The sequence below is a fragment of the Trachemys scripta genome, chromosome 3 (assembly GCF_013100865.1).
Source record: "Trachemys scripta elegans isolate TJP31775 chromosome 3, CAS_Tse_1.0, whole genome shotgun sequence".
NCBI classification, from domain to species: domain Eukaryota; kingdom Metazoa; phylum Chordata; order Testudines; family Emydidae; genus Trachemys; species Trachemys scripta.
Window position 1 is genome coordinate 115,382,018 of NC_048300.1, and position 16,574 is coordinate 115,398,591.

Sequence of the window (16,574 nt, forward strand, 5' to 3'; positions counted from 1 at the left end):
AAGAAGGATGCTGGCCTATGATTTTTTCATCCCCCACATGAATTTGGACTCCGGACGGGTTGCAAAAAAAACCCGAATTTCAGCTGGTGGGTTGCTTTACTAAAAGACCAAAGATCTATGTCCATGCCATGTATCAGATTTCTACCACTTCACATTTAGATGCTAGAGCAGTTCAAAACAAGTTGCAAACGTTTTTTATAATTACAAAAGTGTATTTTTCACTCTCCTCATCCTTGAAAATCACTGAGCTTTTTCTTGAACTGTATTAAAAATAAATAATTCCAAGGCTAAGAACAAACATGCTAAACTTTAGCCAAAAAAAGTAAAACTATCTTTTTTTAGAATGAAACAGTTCGTATAACCTTAACTATAGGTGATTCCTCTCCTACAGCATGCTGAATAGATAGAATATATAGAATTCTCTCACAGGTATGTGGGTGAGAGAGTCTTTTTTTCTACCCTCACACAATAAAAAACATTATTGATCTCCGGTTTCCTTTATCGGGATTTTGATAAGGACTTTTTAAACTTATACTCTATACTTAAACACTGTTAAATGGTAAATAAAAAAAATCTAAAACAAAAGGAAAAGTAAGCTATATTATAAACTTCCAGAGACAAGTATTTTGCATCTGAAACAGGAGTATATTAAAGTATTCTTTGTTCTTGATATTTGTTTATCAGGAGAAGGAATTTTTGTGCCGAGTATCAGATCTACAGGATGAACTCAAACATCGCGACCATCATATATCTGAATTGGACAAGGAGATTCTGACTCTGCATGAGAATATAAGTGCCCTAACCAAGGAACTGGAGTTTAAGGGGAAAGAGGTTCTCAGAATACGCAGTGAATCCAACCAACAGATTAGGTATGAATTTTTCTACTATAAACTACAATATTTTCCTATTTATTAATCTCAACTGCTAATGTTTGTCAGAGATACTTGACCCTTTGTGGGTTGTTAGTTTAGATATTTAGTCATGTGATACTGTATATCATTTAGCCTCTGCCAGGAGGTAATATAAGTAGATATTATTATATGGTTCAGCTGTAATTTTAATAACATATTTTGGCCAACTTTAATTTAAGTCCCCTTAAGTGTTTTTTAAAACTCATTGTGTTTATTTAAAAAAAAGCATTAAAGGAGATGACTTTTCAGTGAAATAAGCTTGAAGCATAGAGAAAAGTCAGTAGTACGATTTGATGATTCAGTAACTGCTGACAGTGTTGTTTGGTGTTGTACAAAAAGCCATTTCAAACCTGGCAGAAAATCGTGATGAACAAAGCAGACTGATGTTAGAATAACTTTTTTTTAACCAAAAATGAATTAAACAGGATACATGAGCAAGATTTAAGCAAGAAACATGAGAAAGAGCTGGATGTCATGACAGCAGACCACATCAGAGAGAAACAAAGCATACTCGCAGATTTTAATAAGACCCAAGAGCTACTCAAGGAAATTAATTCAGCTTTACAAGTTTCGTAAGTTTCATTACATTAAAAAAATCATATGTGGCTGAGTTTTGAGTGAAAAGTGATTCATTAAAATATCAAGTAAGTTATCAAGTATCCTTGGAGAGAGAGACATATGGAAAAACCACCCCCAAATATGGGGCCTAATCCTGCATTCCTTATGCACTCAAAATTCCCATTGACTTCAGTGGGAGTCTTGAGTGTAATCAGACCCAAAGATACAGGGTAGAAAAGACAAAATAGTTCTTAATAAATTGGACGGAACATGTTATTTAAAAGATTATATTGTTGCTATACATTACTGTACATAAGTGAGAAAATAAAATTGTTTAAATAAAGCTATAAATACCATAGATCATGTTCACTTCCAAAATATTGACTATTGTAAAAGATGAGGGTAAGACATTGTTCAATAATTATGTTTAGCTTTTATTAAAATCCAATAAAGATTTCCACATGAACAGGAAGATTTCTGTTTGACCTTTTAAAAATGGGTGAAAACTTTTTCTTTTTCTTTCACCACAAGAAGCTCATACATTTTTCTAATAACATAGGCCAGGCAGGGAGCCATTTCTCTGAGCAACACAGAATATCTGTTTACAAGAGTTAAAACAGCATATGCTAGGGTTACCATACGTCCGGATTTCCCCGACATGTCCGGCTTTTTGGTGCTCAAATCCCCATCCAGGGGGAATTTCCAAAGAGCCGGACATGTCCGGGGAAATAGGGAGGCATAAGCCAGGGTCCACCCAGCACGATCCGCCAGGTCCGCAGCGCAGCCTAGCTGCCCCAGCTACAATGCTCAGGAGGGGCTTGGGCTTCCCTCGCGGGGGGGACCCCCCCGGCCACTGGGGGACCTTTCCTGTGGCCCCATTGCCCCACGCAGCTCAGAACACGGCGTCGCGAGAGCTGTTTCCCACGGAAACAGAGAGGCCGGGGAACATGCTCGGCGGCAGGAAGGAAGCTGCGGCCGGGGCTGTAGGGACCCACGCTGCCGAGCGTCTGAACCCCTCAGCAGGCAGAGGCTGCCGGGTGAGCGGGGAAGGAGGGCAGGCAGGGGCATAGAGGCTGCAGGGGCAGGGAGCTGCAGGGCGAGTGGGGAGCAGGGGGAACAGAGGCCGCAGGGGTTGAGGGTGCAGGGGCTGCAGGGCAAGGAGGAGCAGTGCAGGCAGGGGCATAGAGGTGGCAGGGCAGGCGGGGGGGTGCAGGGGCTGCAGGGAGAGTGGGGAGCAGGGGTCTCAGAGACTGCAGGGGGCGCAGAGGCTGCAGGGGCAGGGGGGTGCAGGGGCTGCAGGGCGAGGAGGAGCAGTGCAGGCAGGGGCATAGAGGCTGCAGGGGCAGGGGGGTGCAGGGGCTGCAGGGTGAGTGGGGAGCAGGGGTCTCGGAGGCTGCAGGGGCGGGGGGGTGCAGGGGCGAGTGAGGAGCAGGGGTCACAGAGGCTGCAGGGGCAGGGCAGGCTGGGGGCGCAGAGGCTGCAGGGCGAGTGGGGAGCAGGGAAGCACTTAGCAACACCAACCAAGATCAGAGCGGGAGGGAGAAGGGGGAATGCAGGGTGCTCAGAGGAGGGGGCAGAGTTGGGGCAGGGGCTTTGGGGAAGGGGCAGGGCTGGGGCGGAGTTGGGGCAGGGCTGGGGGTAGGAAAGGGGCGGAGTTGGGGCAGGGGCAGGCCCCCGTGGAGTGTCCTCTTTTTTCAGTGTTGAAATATGGTAACCCTAGCATATCCATATCTCTTTTAATATATATCCAGGCCATGTGACTCCCATATACAAAGGAGAAGAGAAAAAACAGGAGAGCCTGCACTCCCTAATTATGGGTGAGATTTTTGTGCTGTGCCTCTAAGAGACAAAGCAGAAAATCTCATCACTAGAGAGCAGAAAATCTCATCACTAGGTAGCTTTATGCTGGAGTAATTTAGTGCTTGTCTACATGGGTAAATTTACAGGCCTAACTATACTGGTATAATTATAACACTATACGATCCTGTGAGGTGGGGGTCCCAGAGCCCGAACATTTACACAGCAACTAAACAGTCCCTTAGCCTGAGCCAGCTGTCACGGCCAGCCGCAGATGTCTAATTGCAGTAAGACATACCCTAAGGGCTCTTTTACACAGCTACAGAAGCAGCATAAAAGGACTGTAGGAATGGAGGCCTCCCTATGTGTACAATAGTACCTTCAGTAAATAGGCATTATATCATATCTCAGCCATAACATACTTTTAAGTATGCAGAAGACTAGGAGATTATTAATTAAAGATATTAATTAAAATATATCCTATTATATTTTGCACAGAAGCAGAAATTTATTTGGGAGAAATTTATTTCCAAATGTAATCCTCAGTTTCAACACATACCTCCTCAATGAAGAGAACTAGGGTGACCAGATGTCTGGATTTTATAGGGACAGTCGCAATTTTTGGGTCTTTTCTTTTCTTATATAGGCTCCTATTACCTCCCGTTCCCATCCTGATTTTTCACATTTGCTGTCTGGTCATCCTAAAGAGAACTCAAACTTCAGAAATATTTTTATTGCACTTGCAAAGAAAGGTTTTTATAGTTGTGGATAATTAATTAATAATGAGCAACTGATGTCAGGGCAAAGAACACCCTCTAACTGTGTGTAATAAATTTAAAAAACTGTTCCTTCATATGTAGCAAACTCCAAATAAATTAAGATTGAACTCCCCATTGCCCTTCTAAATTAATAGCAGCAAATAGTGTATTCCTTGTTTGTAAGTATTTATAATAGTGACAATTAAGAATCTTAAGCTATCACCTAAATATATGTGTTCAGCATCTTTCAGGTTAGTATGGCTCAATTGCATATGTTTTACTATACTTGAGGTTTATGATCTAAGCCAAACAGCAGAGAATCTACTTTAGAAAGAAAAGTATAAACGTGTGGAGAGGAATTGGGTAGCACTGTGTGTCAGAGATTATGTTCTGGCAACATTAAAGAAGATAAAGAGAGAGTGAGTTCAGCTAGAAAAGACTGAGAAAGTTGATAGTCTTTAAAATATTAATAATACTTAGCTCTTCTATAACACCTTTCATCCATAGATTTCAAAGTGTTGTACAAAAGAAGTAAGCATCATTTATGTCCACTTTACAGGCATGGGTCAAAGGTCACTGGGCATAGAACTGAGGTGTATATGTCAAAATGGACAAATCCTGCAGAAAGGCAAAGACATTGCTAGAAAGTAAAACAACTTTGCAGGAAAAATTACAAGGGATACGATAGTATACATATGTCTGTTATAATCTGAGAACAATATATCTGAAGAAGGCACAATAACATCAGGAAGGAGAAGTAACCACCACTTCAGGATCACAGAAGGAATATTACACAGACCATTAGATATAATAAATCAACAGGAATAAACAGGATTCATTCTAGCATACTAAGGGAATTAAGTAAGAAACTGACATAGCTCTTATCAAGTTACTTTGAAATGTTGATTATCATTAGGAGGGTACTTGAAGACAGATGTTATGCTTGTTCTTGAATAAATTAATAGACGGGAAACAGGAAAAACTAGACTAAATAGACTGATTTCAATTTTAGAAAATATTTTAGAGTCATTAATAAGGGATGAGCTGGTGAGTTTCTTATCAGAGAGTGGTCAGCACATGGATTTACAGGTTGAAAGTAAAACCTGTTTCAGACTAATCTGATAGACATTTTTCAAAGGAGGGACAGAAAAAAATCAGATTTATTTGTGTTGCAGCAAGACATTTGCAAAAGGATATTTGAACAAAAAAATTCAAGCACAATATGCTAAGTAAATGCTGGATAGGAAACATGCTCATGAAAATTGAACAGTGAATATTCAGTCCACGTATTCATAAATTATCTGGAAAAAGGGGGTGAACAGTGTAGTGACAAATTTGCAGTTGATACAAAACTACGCAAGACAGTTAAGTGCAAAGCAGACTCTGAAGAGTTACAAAGGGATCTCACTCAACTGGGTGACTGGACAACAAAATGGTAGATGAAAGTAATGTACACTGGAAAAAATAATCCCAATTTATTTATACCAAATGATGGGGTCTAAATTAGCTGTTTCTACTCAGGAAAGAGATTTTGAAGTCATTGTGGATAGTTCTTTGATTTGCTCAATGTACAGCGGCAGTCAAAAAAGCTAACAGAATATTAGAAACAATTAGGAAAGGGATAGATAATAAAGCAGAAAATATCATAATGCCAATATATAAATCCATATATAAATCCCCACCTTAAATACTACGTGCAGTTCTGGTTGCCATATCTGAAAAAAGTTATATTAGAATTGGAAAAGGTACAGAGAAGGCAATAAAAATTATCAGGGGTATGGAACAGCTTCCATACAATGAGAGATTAAGAAGAGTGGGTTTGTTCATCTTAGAAAAAAAGACTACTAGGGAGGAATATGATAGAGGTCTATAAAATCATGGTGTGTAGAATGTGAATAGGGAAGTGTTATTTACCATAACACAAGAACTAGGGGTCACCAGATGAGATTAATAGGCAGCAGGTTTAAAAGGAAGTGCTTCTTCACACAACACACAGTCTGCCCATGAAACTCAGTGCCAGGGGATGTTGTGAAGGTCAAAAGTATAACTGGGTTCAAGAAAGAATTAGATAAGTTTATAGAGAATTGGTCCATCAAAGGCTAATAGCCAAGATAATCGGGGATGCAACCCTATTGCTCTAGGTGTCCCTAAATTTCCAACTGTTAGAAACTGGGACTGGACAATGGGATGGATCACTTGAGATTGCCCTGTTCTCATCATTCCCCCTGAAGCATCTGGCAGAAGCTACTGTAAGGAGACAGGATACCGAGCTAGATGGACCATTGGTCTGACCCAGTATGGCCACTCTTGTGTTCAGGGAAGGTTTGCGAACTGAACAAATAACCTCAGCCCACATTCACCCAATTTCCATAAGTATGAGCTGAAGTTCCAAGGATCTAATAACACTGGTCTACAATTTTTGAGAAGTCGTCTGCTTCAGAGATAAAATGTGCTATTTATTATGTATTTTGATGTGCTGAATTCAAATATGACAATTAAAACAACTGATTGGCTACTGTTTCTAAGATATTTAAGTTTTTACATTTTATGTCTATGTATATTGTGTAGATAGTAGAGTTTTAATTATAAATTGTAAACCTAGGTCTATTCATGTGTTTATGGTTGCTTTACATGAGAATATTTCACCTGTCCTGTTTATGTCACACTTTAAAAATCAGCAAAAGGGTTATATAAATAAAATTTATTATGAAACAAAAGGCAAAAAACTATTCTGTACATAGTTTAGTCCTATTCAGTGTCTACTCGGCACTTCTTGGCTTGTCTCTTGTATTCATTAAATGGAGCATCTCTTGTCACTGTCCAGCAATAGTCTGCAAGCATTGATGGGCTACATTTGCCCTGATAGAGTTTCTCCATTGTTGCAATGTCCTGGTGAAATCGCTCGCCGTGCTCGTCGCTCACTGCTCCGCAGTTCGGTGGAAAAAAATCTAGATGAGAATGCAAAAAATGTATCTTTAGTGACATGTTGCAACCAAGGCTTTTGTATGCCTTGAGGAGGTTTTCCACCAACAACCTGCAGTTGTCTGCCTTGTTGTTTCCGAGAAAATTTATTGCCACTAACTAGAAGGCTTTCCATGCCGTCTTTTCCTTGCCACGCAGTGCATGGTCAAATGCATCATCTCGAAAAAGTTCACGAATCTGAGGACCAACAAAGACACCTTCCTTTATCTTAGCTTCACTTAACCTTGGAAATTTTCCATGGAGGTACTTGAAAGCTGCTTGTGTTTCGTCAATGGCCTTGACAAAGTTCTTCATCAGACCCAGCTTGATGTGTAAGGGTGGTAACAAAATCTTCCTTGATTCAACAAGTGGTGGATGCTGAACACTTTTCCTCCCAAGCTCCAATGACTGTCAGAGTAGCCAATCTTTCTTGATGTAATGGGAATCTCTTGCACAACTATCCCATTCGCAGAGAAAACAGCAGTACTTTGTGTATCCAGTCTGCAGACCAAGCAAGAGAGCAACAACCTTCAAATCGCCACAAAGCTGCCACTGATGTTAGTCATAGTTTATGCACCTCAAAAGTTGTTTCATGGTGTCATAGGTTTCCTTCACATGGACTGCATGACCAACTGGAATTGATGGCAAAACATTGCCATTATGCAGTAAAACAGCTTTAAGACTCGTCTTCGATGAATCAATGAACAGTCTCCACTCATCTGGATCGTGAACGAGGTTGAGGGCTGCCATCACACCATCGATCTTGTTGCAGGCTACAAGATCACCTTCCATGAAGAAGAATGGGACAAGATCCTTTTGACGGTCACGGAACGTGGAAACCCTAACATCACCTGCCAGGAGATTCCACTGCTGTAGTCTGGAGCCCAACAGCTCTGCCTTACTCTTGGGTAGTTCCAAATCCCTGACAAGGTCATTCAGTTCACCTTGTGTTATGAGGTGTGGTTCAGAGGAGGAGGATGGGAGAAAATGTGGGTCCTGTGACATTGATGGTTCAGGACCAGAAGTTTCATCCTCTTCCTCTTCCTCGTCTGACTCAAGTGAGAATGCTTCTGGTGCATCAGGAACCGGCAGCCCTTCTCCGTGGGGTACTGGGCGTATAGCTGATGGAATGTTTGGATAATGCACAGTCCACTTTTTCTTCTTTGACACACCTCTCACAACTGGAGGCACCATGCAGAAGTAACAATTGCTGGTATGATCTGTTGGCTCTCTCCAAATCATTGGCACTGCAAAAGGCATAGATTTCCTTTTCCTGTTCAACCACTGGTGAAGATTTGTTGCACAAGTGTTGCAGCATATGTGTGGGGCCTACCTCTTGTTCCAATCTCCAATTTTGCAGCCAAAATAAAGGTGATAGTCTCTCTTAACCATAGTGGTTATACTGCGCTTTTGTGATGCAAAAGTCACTTCACCATAAACATAGCAGAAGTTATCTGCACTGTTCACACAAGTACGAGGCATCTCTGCTCACTTTGGCTAAACAGAAATGTGTCCCTTTGCAAAATCAAACACTGACAAATAAGAGAGCACGACACTGTATGATTTGTAGAGCTGATCTAGGGCAATTTGTTCAGCAGAGTGATGTAAGCTTCGTTCTGATTGCATCATCCATGACTTCTAGGAATAACATGATGCAATTCATATCATGTATGACGGAATACCAGCTTCAGCTTGCATCATTCATTGTTTTGCCTAAAAAGCAAGTACTGTCCAAACCCAGGCATAGATTTATTCATAGATCCAGTCAAAGATGTATTTTAGTCATTTCTGGTTTAAACTGAGATCCCTTCCCTTTATAACTCACTTATCCTCCGCCATTCCCAAGTCAAGGGTCATATATACTGACCCAATAGCATATTTTGAAAACTAGAGCCAATCAACAATTTTAAGCATCATTTTTGTTCTCAGTGACCCAGAATTAGTAAAGTTTGACTACATTTATTTCAGAAGCATTTTGGCTGTAGAGCATTGTAATTGTTGAGGGGTAGGAGCAGCAGAGGTGCAAACGCAGAGCTTTGTGGAAGAGCAGTATCTGGGGACTGGACTGTGAGGGGACCGCTGTGGATGGCACCCAAATGGAGGTTTGAGTTAAAGCTCAAGGGCTCCTGTAAATCCAGATGCCTGGGTTCTATTTACAAACTGAATCCTGCAGGTTTAGCACAGCACTAATGCAGAGCTATAGTGAATAGAAACAAGTGGGGTATCCCCGAGACTATTTTTGCTCAATATCTTTATACATTACTTACTGCTGTAAGGCAGTAGAAAAAGCATGATCTCTAGAGATGACCGTAGGTGCAGAATTCTGGTCAAGATTACAAACCATCCTCCCCAAAAGTTAGAGGGTATTTGGATCCAGATTTTGTTTCAGGCTGCTCTCCACTGATAACTAAATTCCTGTTGGTACCGAAACATGAACTGGAGATATATTTGAGAACACAGAATGGAAGGAAGATTTAATATATTTGAGAAATGGATTAATGTGAAGTCTGTTGCAAGTGGAATTTAATGTTCCAAAATTTAAGCTCATGCATTGTGTACTTCAGAAGAAAATATAGGAGAATAAGTTACATCAAATGGTCCAGAGCTAGAGTGATCTAGTGAGGAAAAGGATTTAGGAACTGTAATAATTTGAAAGTTGGGGCACCATTTCTGGTAGCCACAATGAAAGGAAAAAGATTATTAGATTATATAAATGGGAATAAATTGTAAAGCAAAGGATGTGATTAAACTATATAAAGCTATAACAAGAATATATTATGAATGGTATGCGCAGTTTTGGTCACCAAAGGATATCCATATTTTAGAAGATGTATGAAGGAAGACAACATCACTAATTTAGGATAAAGATGGAAAGTCCTATAAAGAACTGAATTAAGCCTATGCAGTCTGAAAAAAATGAAATTGTGTTGTGGTTTGGGAATGGGCAGGGACCAGGACTGTTGTGCCTCTATTCGTGCTGTTACTCCCACCCCTTCTCTGCATCTCCCCCCCCCACCCATGGGAGTGCTGTTCTCCCCCTATCTGAGCACCAAATGCCCCCCATCTCGCCACCATGTCTGAATTCTGGACACCCCCATGTCCCTGCTGAACAGCAGAGAGCCCCTGAATCTGGGATCAGAGCCCCCTTTGACTGTCAGCACCTCCATCCCTGCCCTCCCATCAGAGCCAGGCATGGGGCTATGGAGGCAAATCACAACTTCAAGGGATCCATGACACAAGCCATTGGGGTTAGTGCCAAATCATGGTGTACCTAAAGAGGGCACGAAGACCTGTAGGAAAACAACTGTTAATAATGCACAATAAGCACCAAGTCACCATTCAGCTGGGCTCTCCACCCACTACCTTAGCCTCAGGGATAGAGTTGCCTCTTTACCTGTACCCCTCCGCCTTACTCGGGATGGAAACAGCCCACGGATCTGCTAAGAGCAGAGTTTGACTCCAGAGTATACAGTTTTCAAATCCTGCTTCGCTTACCCAGCCCTCATAAGGATCTGCCATGATTGCAGCCCCTGTGCTCACGTGAGAACAGGGCATACCCCTTCCAAAGAGGGTGGAAAAGATGTGGGGCCATGTGGGCTGAACAAACCAAAGGGAAGTGGGAGGGACCATCCTTTTAGTTGCATGGCCCAAGTGTACACTAGGGTAGAATTATGCAACCTCCTGGGGCAATGCAGCTCTGCTCCACTCTGAACACAGAGACAAGCCTTAAATACATGACATAGTCCTTAAATTGCTGTTTTCTGATCAAAAGATGGAAAAAGTAGGCCCATGGGCCTTTCCATCCAAATTTCCGGAGATAATCTTACCCCAGGGTCCCAGCTGTTGCTATCTTAGAGTCTGGTAGGTAGATTTTGAGGCAAAAAGTCTACTGGGAGGAGGTTCTGGAGACAAAAAGTTGCCACAACTTATCTTATTCTGGGAGCACTGAAGTGAGCTAGCATGGTCCCAAAAGTGGGCAACACTAGCCAGTAATAAGTTGTGGTGAGAGTAACCAGGGGACATGCCAATTCATGCCTTTACTCTCAGCAGCTTCCTCCAGCAAACTTATGTGGAGGCCTTGGGGAGATTTTAAAATTGGTCCTATATAACAGGTTTCCCCCCAAGAGGGCAGCAGTAAAAAAGCCACCTCACTTCTCTGAGGTGCAGTCTCCTGTGAACCACAGAGGTCCATGCTGGCAAATAAACATGTAATTTTCACCTCCCTGCACCAGCTTTAATGAACCTACCCTTGTATGTTTGAGATGCTGAAAATACAATAATAATTATATACAAAAATAATGTATATCTATTTCATATTTGCCATTAAAATAGAAATATCAGGCAAGATTTTTTGCTACAGCTGAGCTCTTCTTAGATGCACCAAGGTGGGAACCATTGGGGAGCCAGTTATGGCTCCCTAATCCTGAGCTGTTTGGCCCATGCTCAAGTTGAAGACCTGTGAGGTAGCTGTTCTGCTTTACACCACTGGTATAAGGCCCCTAGGCCAGTGGAGCGTCAGGTGGAGTGCTCTGTGCCATAACCCCACTCCCAGGATGTCACTTCTCTCCCCTGACATTGTGGGGGCAGCTGGCGAAGGAGATATCTATGCCAAAGGGGAAGCCTCCTTCTCAAGGATTTCTCTACTAGCTATCTCCAGCTGCTTTAAGTCCACTTTGCCCCACTGAGTGCAGTGCATAATAGACTTATGTGAACTGGAGAATCTGGCTCATGTAACTTTGAGGGGTAGTATTAATTAGCTTCTCTGATTTGGATTGTTTGGATTACATGTACTTCTTTGATATACATAGAAAATGGCTCCCTGAGATGTCTGAAAATAGGGTGGCAGCTGTGCATAAGTATGTATTATACTTTGGGGATTTGTCTACAATAGCTTATCCTAGCAGAAAATGTATACACAAAATTAAACCCACTGAGTGTATTTCCATTCTGCTGAATCAAAAGCTTTTTCTGCATCTGAAGATGCAATTGTATTGTCCAAATTGTCAGTATTTTGTTAAAATATTTTATAAGATCACTAAACTACATGGGGATTATTTGGGGGGCATAAATAAAGCTTGGTTTGCAAGCACTAGTTTTTCAAATGCTCACTGTAGTCTTGGCTGTCTCATCTTGTGAGAATTTTATTATCTGAATTTGAAGGCAATGGATTTCTGATTGTCTCAGAAAGAAGTGTTTCAGAAAGTACTAGCTTTCTGCAGACCAAAATATGCATGGCCTTTTGCACTATGCAGCTCCCACATAGCTATGCATGGTGGCAGACCAAAGACCAATAAACTGCTTGGTGGGGTGGGAGAACCCCAGTGTATTATATGGAGAGTTGTAAATAAAGTTTCTTCCTCCCATGTATTGCTACTCCCTGTTCTGGTGTCCTCAATCCCATTTCCTCACCCCAAGGTCATGCATTCATTCCATGTTAGTTGCTATATCTCCAGTCATCTGCTTGATTTAGTAATAAGGCCTTCACTTCCTTCATTGTTGGAGAAGCTTCACCAACTGGAAGTATCAGAGGGGTAGCCGTGTTAGTCTGAATCTGTAAAAAGCAACAGAGGGTCCTGTGGCACCTTTAAGACTAACAGAAGTATTGGGAGCATAAGCTTTCGTGGGTAAGAACCTCACTTCTTCAGGTGCCACAGGACCCTCTGTTGCTTTTTACCAATTGGAAGAGATCTCTATGCCCGCATCATCACCAAAGGGTAAACCGTAAGGAAGCTATCACCTTGTTTGAACAAGATGACTTATTTAAACTTTTTCCTCAAATCATTTAGTGAGGGATAAACAGTCTCATGCTAAGACATAGAAAAAGGCATAGAATATGCTCAGTTCATCAACTGACATCGTTCTCATGAACCTGAGACGTAGGCAGTCACGTAAGGCCAAAGTCGAAATTACATACCTGCTTCTGAAGGGAAAATACTGTTGAAATGAGAAAGGATCTGTAGCTTATGAAGCCATGTGGAATTAGATTTGGACTGACTAAATACCTTAAATTGTAATTTTTCCCTTTTTGCTAAACTTGTTAAATTCTCTGTATTTGTGCTGAAACTCAAGGCAGTAACCTACATGAAAGTTGGATTTGGCAGATGCATATTGCAAGTAACTTTCTAGTGGGCAATATTTAGCATCATGAATTTGATGTCTGTTAGGAATTTCAGCATAATGTCATTGTGACAAATAGTATTTTGAGGCTATCTTCTGAAAACTCTTTCAAAAGTTTTTTCTTCATATCTTCCTAAAAATTCAAGAATCCTTGTGCTAATTCTCCTACAACTGTTCTCTAAATTGGCGTGCTTATTTCAGTTCTCTCCTTTAATGCTTTCCCACTGTGATTCAAGTTTCCTCATATTTTTCTCAACTTAATCAACTGTTACTTTCCTCTTTAAATGCTAATATCCAGATGTTTATTGTTTGTCTCTTACAGCTGGTTCCTTTATTTCCATCTCTCATGGTGCTAAATTGGTTTTGCGGCGAGGAATTAGTTACAGATTAGTCTTCACCATTTTTGGATATCTTTGCCCCACTGTCCTCCACATGAGCTGAGGAAGATGGTGCCAGCCTTGTCTCTTTCTTTTCTCTCTTTCTTCAGTACCACTTCCGTACACCTCTGTACCTCTAGTGATCTATTAAATGAAACATTGTATTTTTATTATTTTTCTCATTCCTCAGAATAAATCTAGCTGAGCTGCATATTGCCAGCTTCACAAAATTCAAGTTAAGATAATATTGGATACTAAAATTTAGTCTCTGTACAGCACATAAGAACCGCTCTTATCTACAACATCCCGTGATTCCACTGCATATATTTTTTGTTTGCTCAGAGGGCCTGATTTTCAGTCTAGCCTATACCAGGCCTTTTATTTAGTGCCCAATGTTTGCATGCACAAAAAGTATGATGAGTTTTCAAAATCTTGCCCAAAATGTTGTTTGTTATAGCAAAGATGGTAGTTCATGTTGAAGTTCAGATTAACTAAAACCTCTTTAACCAGTAATTTTGGTTGATTTTAAAATAAAAATGTTAATGTATAAGGGGTAAAGCAAATTATTGTCTGTTTATTTTTTATAACCCATTGAATTACTTATTCTACTTATCCACAGTATGATTATATTCATTTTGAATTTAATTCTGGACTACATTAAGTTAAAGGTGGTGTCTTTCTCTCCTATGAAGTTTAGAAGAAATGGAAGAGAAATACCAAAACAGGGAATCAAGACCAGAAGATTTACAGCTTATCGCAGAGTTGAAAGACCTGATTGCAGAGAGGGACCAACTCATAAAGAAACTGATTGTAAGACTTTTTGTGCTCTTTCTGGTATTAATATATTAACAGATATAAATATTAGTCTAATTTCTTGAAAAACCTTGATTAAAATGGATTTAAGGCCTCAGTTCTGCTTACACTTATGCATATGCTTAACTTTATTGCAGTAGTCCCATTGACTTAACTGGAAATACAGTAGTAAAGTTAAGCACATGCCTAAAGGTTTGTAGGACCAAGCTTAATATTGTAAATATATATAAAAATGTAAGTTGCAAAAAAAAAATTCAAAATTACAATATTCTATTAAAATTACAATATTCTCTTAAAGAGTAAGTGCCTGAAAGCCAGAAAATTCAAAGTTAAGGTTACTTAAGTAGAATAAAACATATATGCATTGGAAAATATGGGAATACAGAATTAAGGAATCCCAAATAACTTTACTTCCACCTTTGTATCTGTACCATCCTGTAGGTGCCCTCAATGTAAGGTAGCTATATTCCCATGGCTAGATGGTATGTTGAAAAATGGACAGGAAGTCTGGTAACTGAGTGTATCTTAAACCCTGTATACACTGGTGTTTTGCCTGCATCTGTGGACATCTCAAACCATATTGACCTTGGCTTTTGCAAAAGAGTATGCAAATGATAACCGTAAGTAATACTAGGATTAAAAAATCTGCAGGCCCAGGAAGCTCAACCACTGAGGAAAATGAAATATTAAAATCATGTGAGAGTTTTCTATTAGGAAGAGGGGAAGGGAGTTAAATATTATAGGTCTTGGGGTATATATGAAGTGTAACAATAATATTTTTCACTTGTATAGTGCCTTCCATCTGAGGATCTCAATGTACATGCTTTATAAACAACAAGTAAATTAGCTTTACAACACCTCTGTAAAGCAGGTAAGTACTATTATCTCCATTGTACAGCTAAAGAAATTGAGACACAGCAATTGAGACAAGCTTAAAATCTGAGTCTCCCGACACTCAATTCTGTGCCTTAACCATAAGACCATTCATTATTCTTCTCTCCAGAGGCAAAATGTTGGTGTTGCTGTTTGTCAAGGGAAGGTGAACTAGACACTAGTCTCCAGTTGAGTAGGTTACACATATACAGTATAATGAATAGGTGGTGCATACATTCGTATGTTGAACATGTTATGGTGTGATAGGAATATGTGGTTCCAATTGTCATATGTAAACAGACTGTCTTATGATTTTGAGTGGATGATTAGCAGGGATATGAGGGCAGACTTAAGGTTGTTTGGGGTACCATAACTATATTTCCATACTTTCCAATATTTTCAGTAGGAAGAACTAAGTGTAACTGAATTTCCTGGCTTTCAGATATGTGTGTTTCTTAAAACTACAACATTACATTATGTTTCTTTCTCTGAAGTTATTCAGGGCTTAACAAACGTGTTCTGGAATTTCCTTTGATGTTGTGTCTTTTTCCTTCAAAGAATAGCTGAATGACACCACACTGTACGTTTTTAGGTTGGAAGATCATCACTAGCAGAACCAAAGCTTCAAAGCAATGGCTAGTTCTAAGATTACCACCTTTCAGCTAGCTAAACAACTGCGATAAATGCCACATCCATTTTGGGCTGGATCCATTGGACTGGGGAAAGAGAGATGTGGGTGGCAGAGGGAGGAATGTGAAAATGTAAGGTGTCTGAGCATGCTGAGTGATGTAGTGAAAGATATGGGTACCTTTGCTAATAAGACAGAGAATATTGGAAAGGGCAGGTGTTTTTCCCCTTTCCCCAATAACCTTTTATTGTGGAGCACTAGTTTCACTAACTCAGGTTTAGTGAGACTTATGCTCTACTTGTTCCTTTCACATCTATGTGGCCTCTGCTGTTCTGCACACAGTAATAATGTGGTGGATGAGGAGAATTTCAGTTATGTTTCTTTTTGAAAAATCCACATACTAAATTCCCCGAAGCTCAGTTTTATTGACCTTGAAGATAGAGGAGTAAGCTAACCCTGCCCAGATTTGAACCTGTGACTCTAGGAAAATTAGATATTTCAAATCAGATGTTTAAATCACTAAGACAAATCCTTCATCAGAGCATGAATATTCCATTATAACTTCTCACATTTTGTTTCTAAACCTGCTTCTCTTTCAGTATAAAATACTACCAAACATCCACTCCCTTAATTCTTCCCATTCCATCTCCGTTTATATATTCTTAAGAGTCTCCTAGTTTCCCACCCATTCCTGACTATGTAGAAAGCATCCCATAGAAGCAAAGTGAATTTCCTGTAGTAGTTTACTAGAGAAGGACTGGACTGGGAGTCAGGAGTCTTT

At 40.3% G+C, this 16,574-nt stretch overlaps 1 protein-coding gene across 1 annotated transcript in view; it reads left to right on the top strand.

Annotated features, from left to right (window-relative positions):
* FAM184A (family with sequence similarity 184 member A) overlaps window positions 1-16,574 on the top strand; it is a gene marked incomplete in the record, with an annotated part of 171,410 nt that overhangs the window by 143,942 nt on the left and 10,894 nt on the right. The window contains 3 exon segments of the mRNA XM_034765789.1: window positions 685-869; window positions 1,337-1,483; window positions 14,172-14,289. Of these exon segments, the coding sequence (XP_034621680.1) occupies window positions 685-869; window positions 1,337-1,483; window positions 14,172-14,289 (450 nt within the window).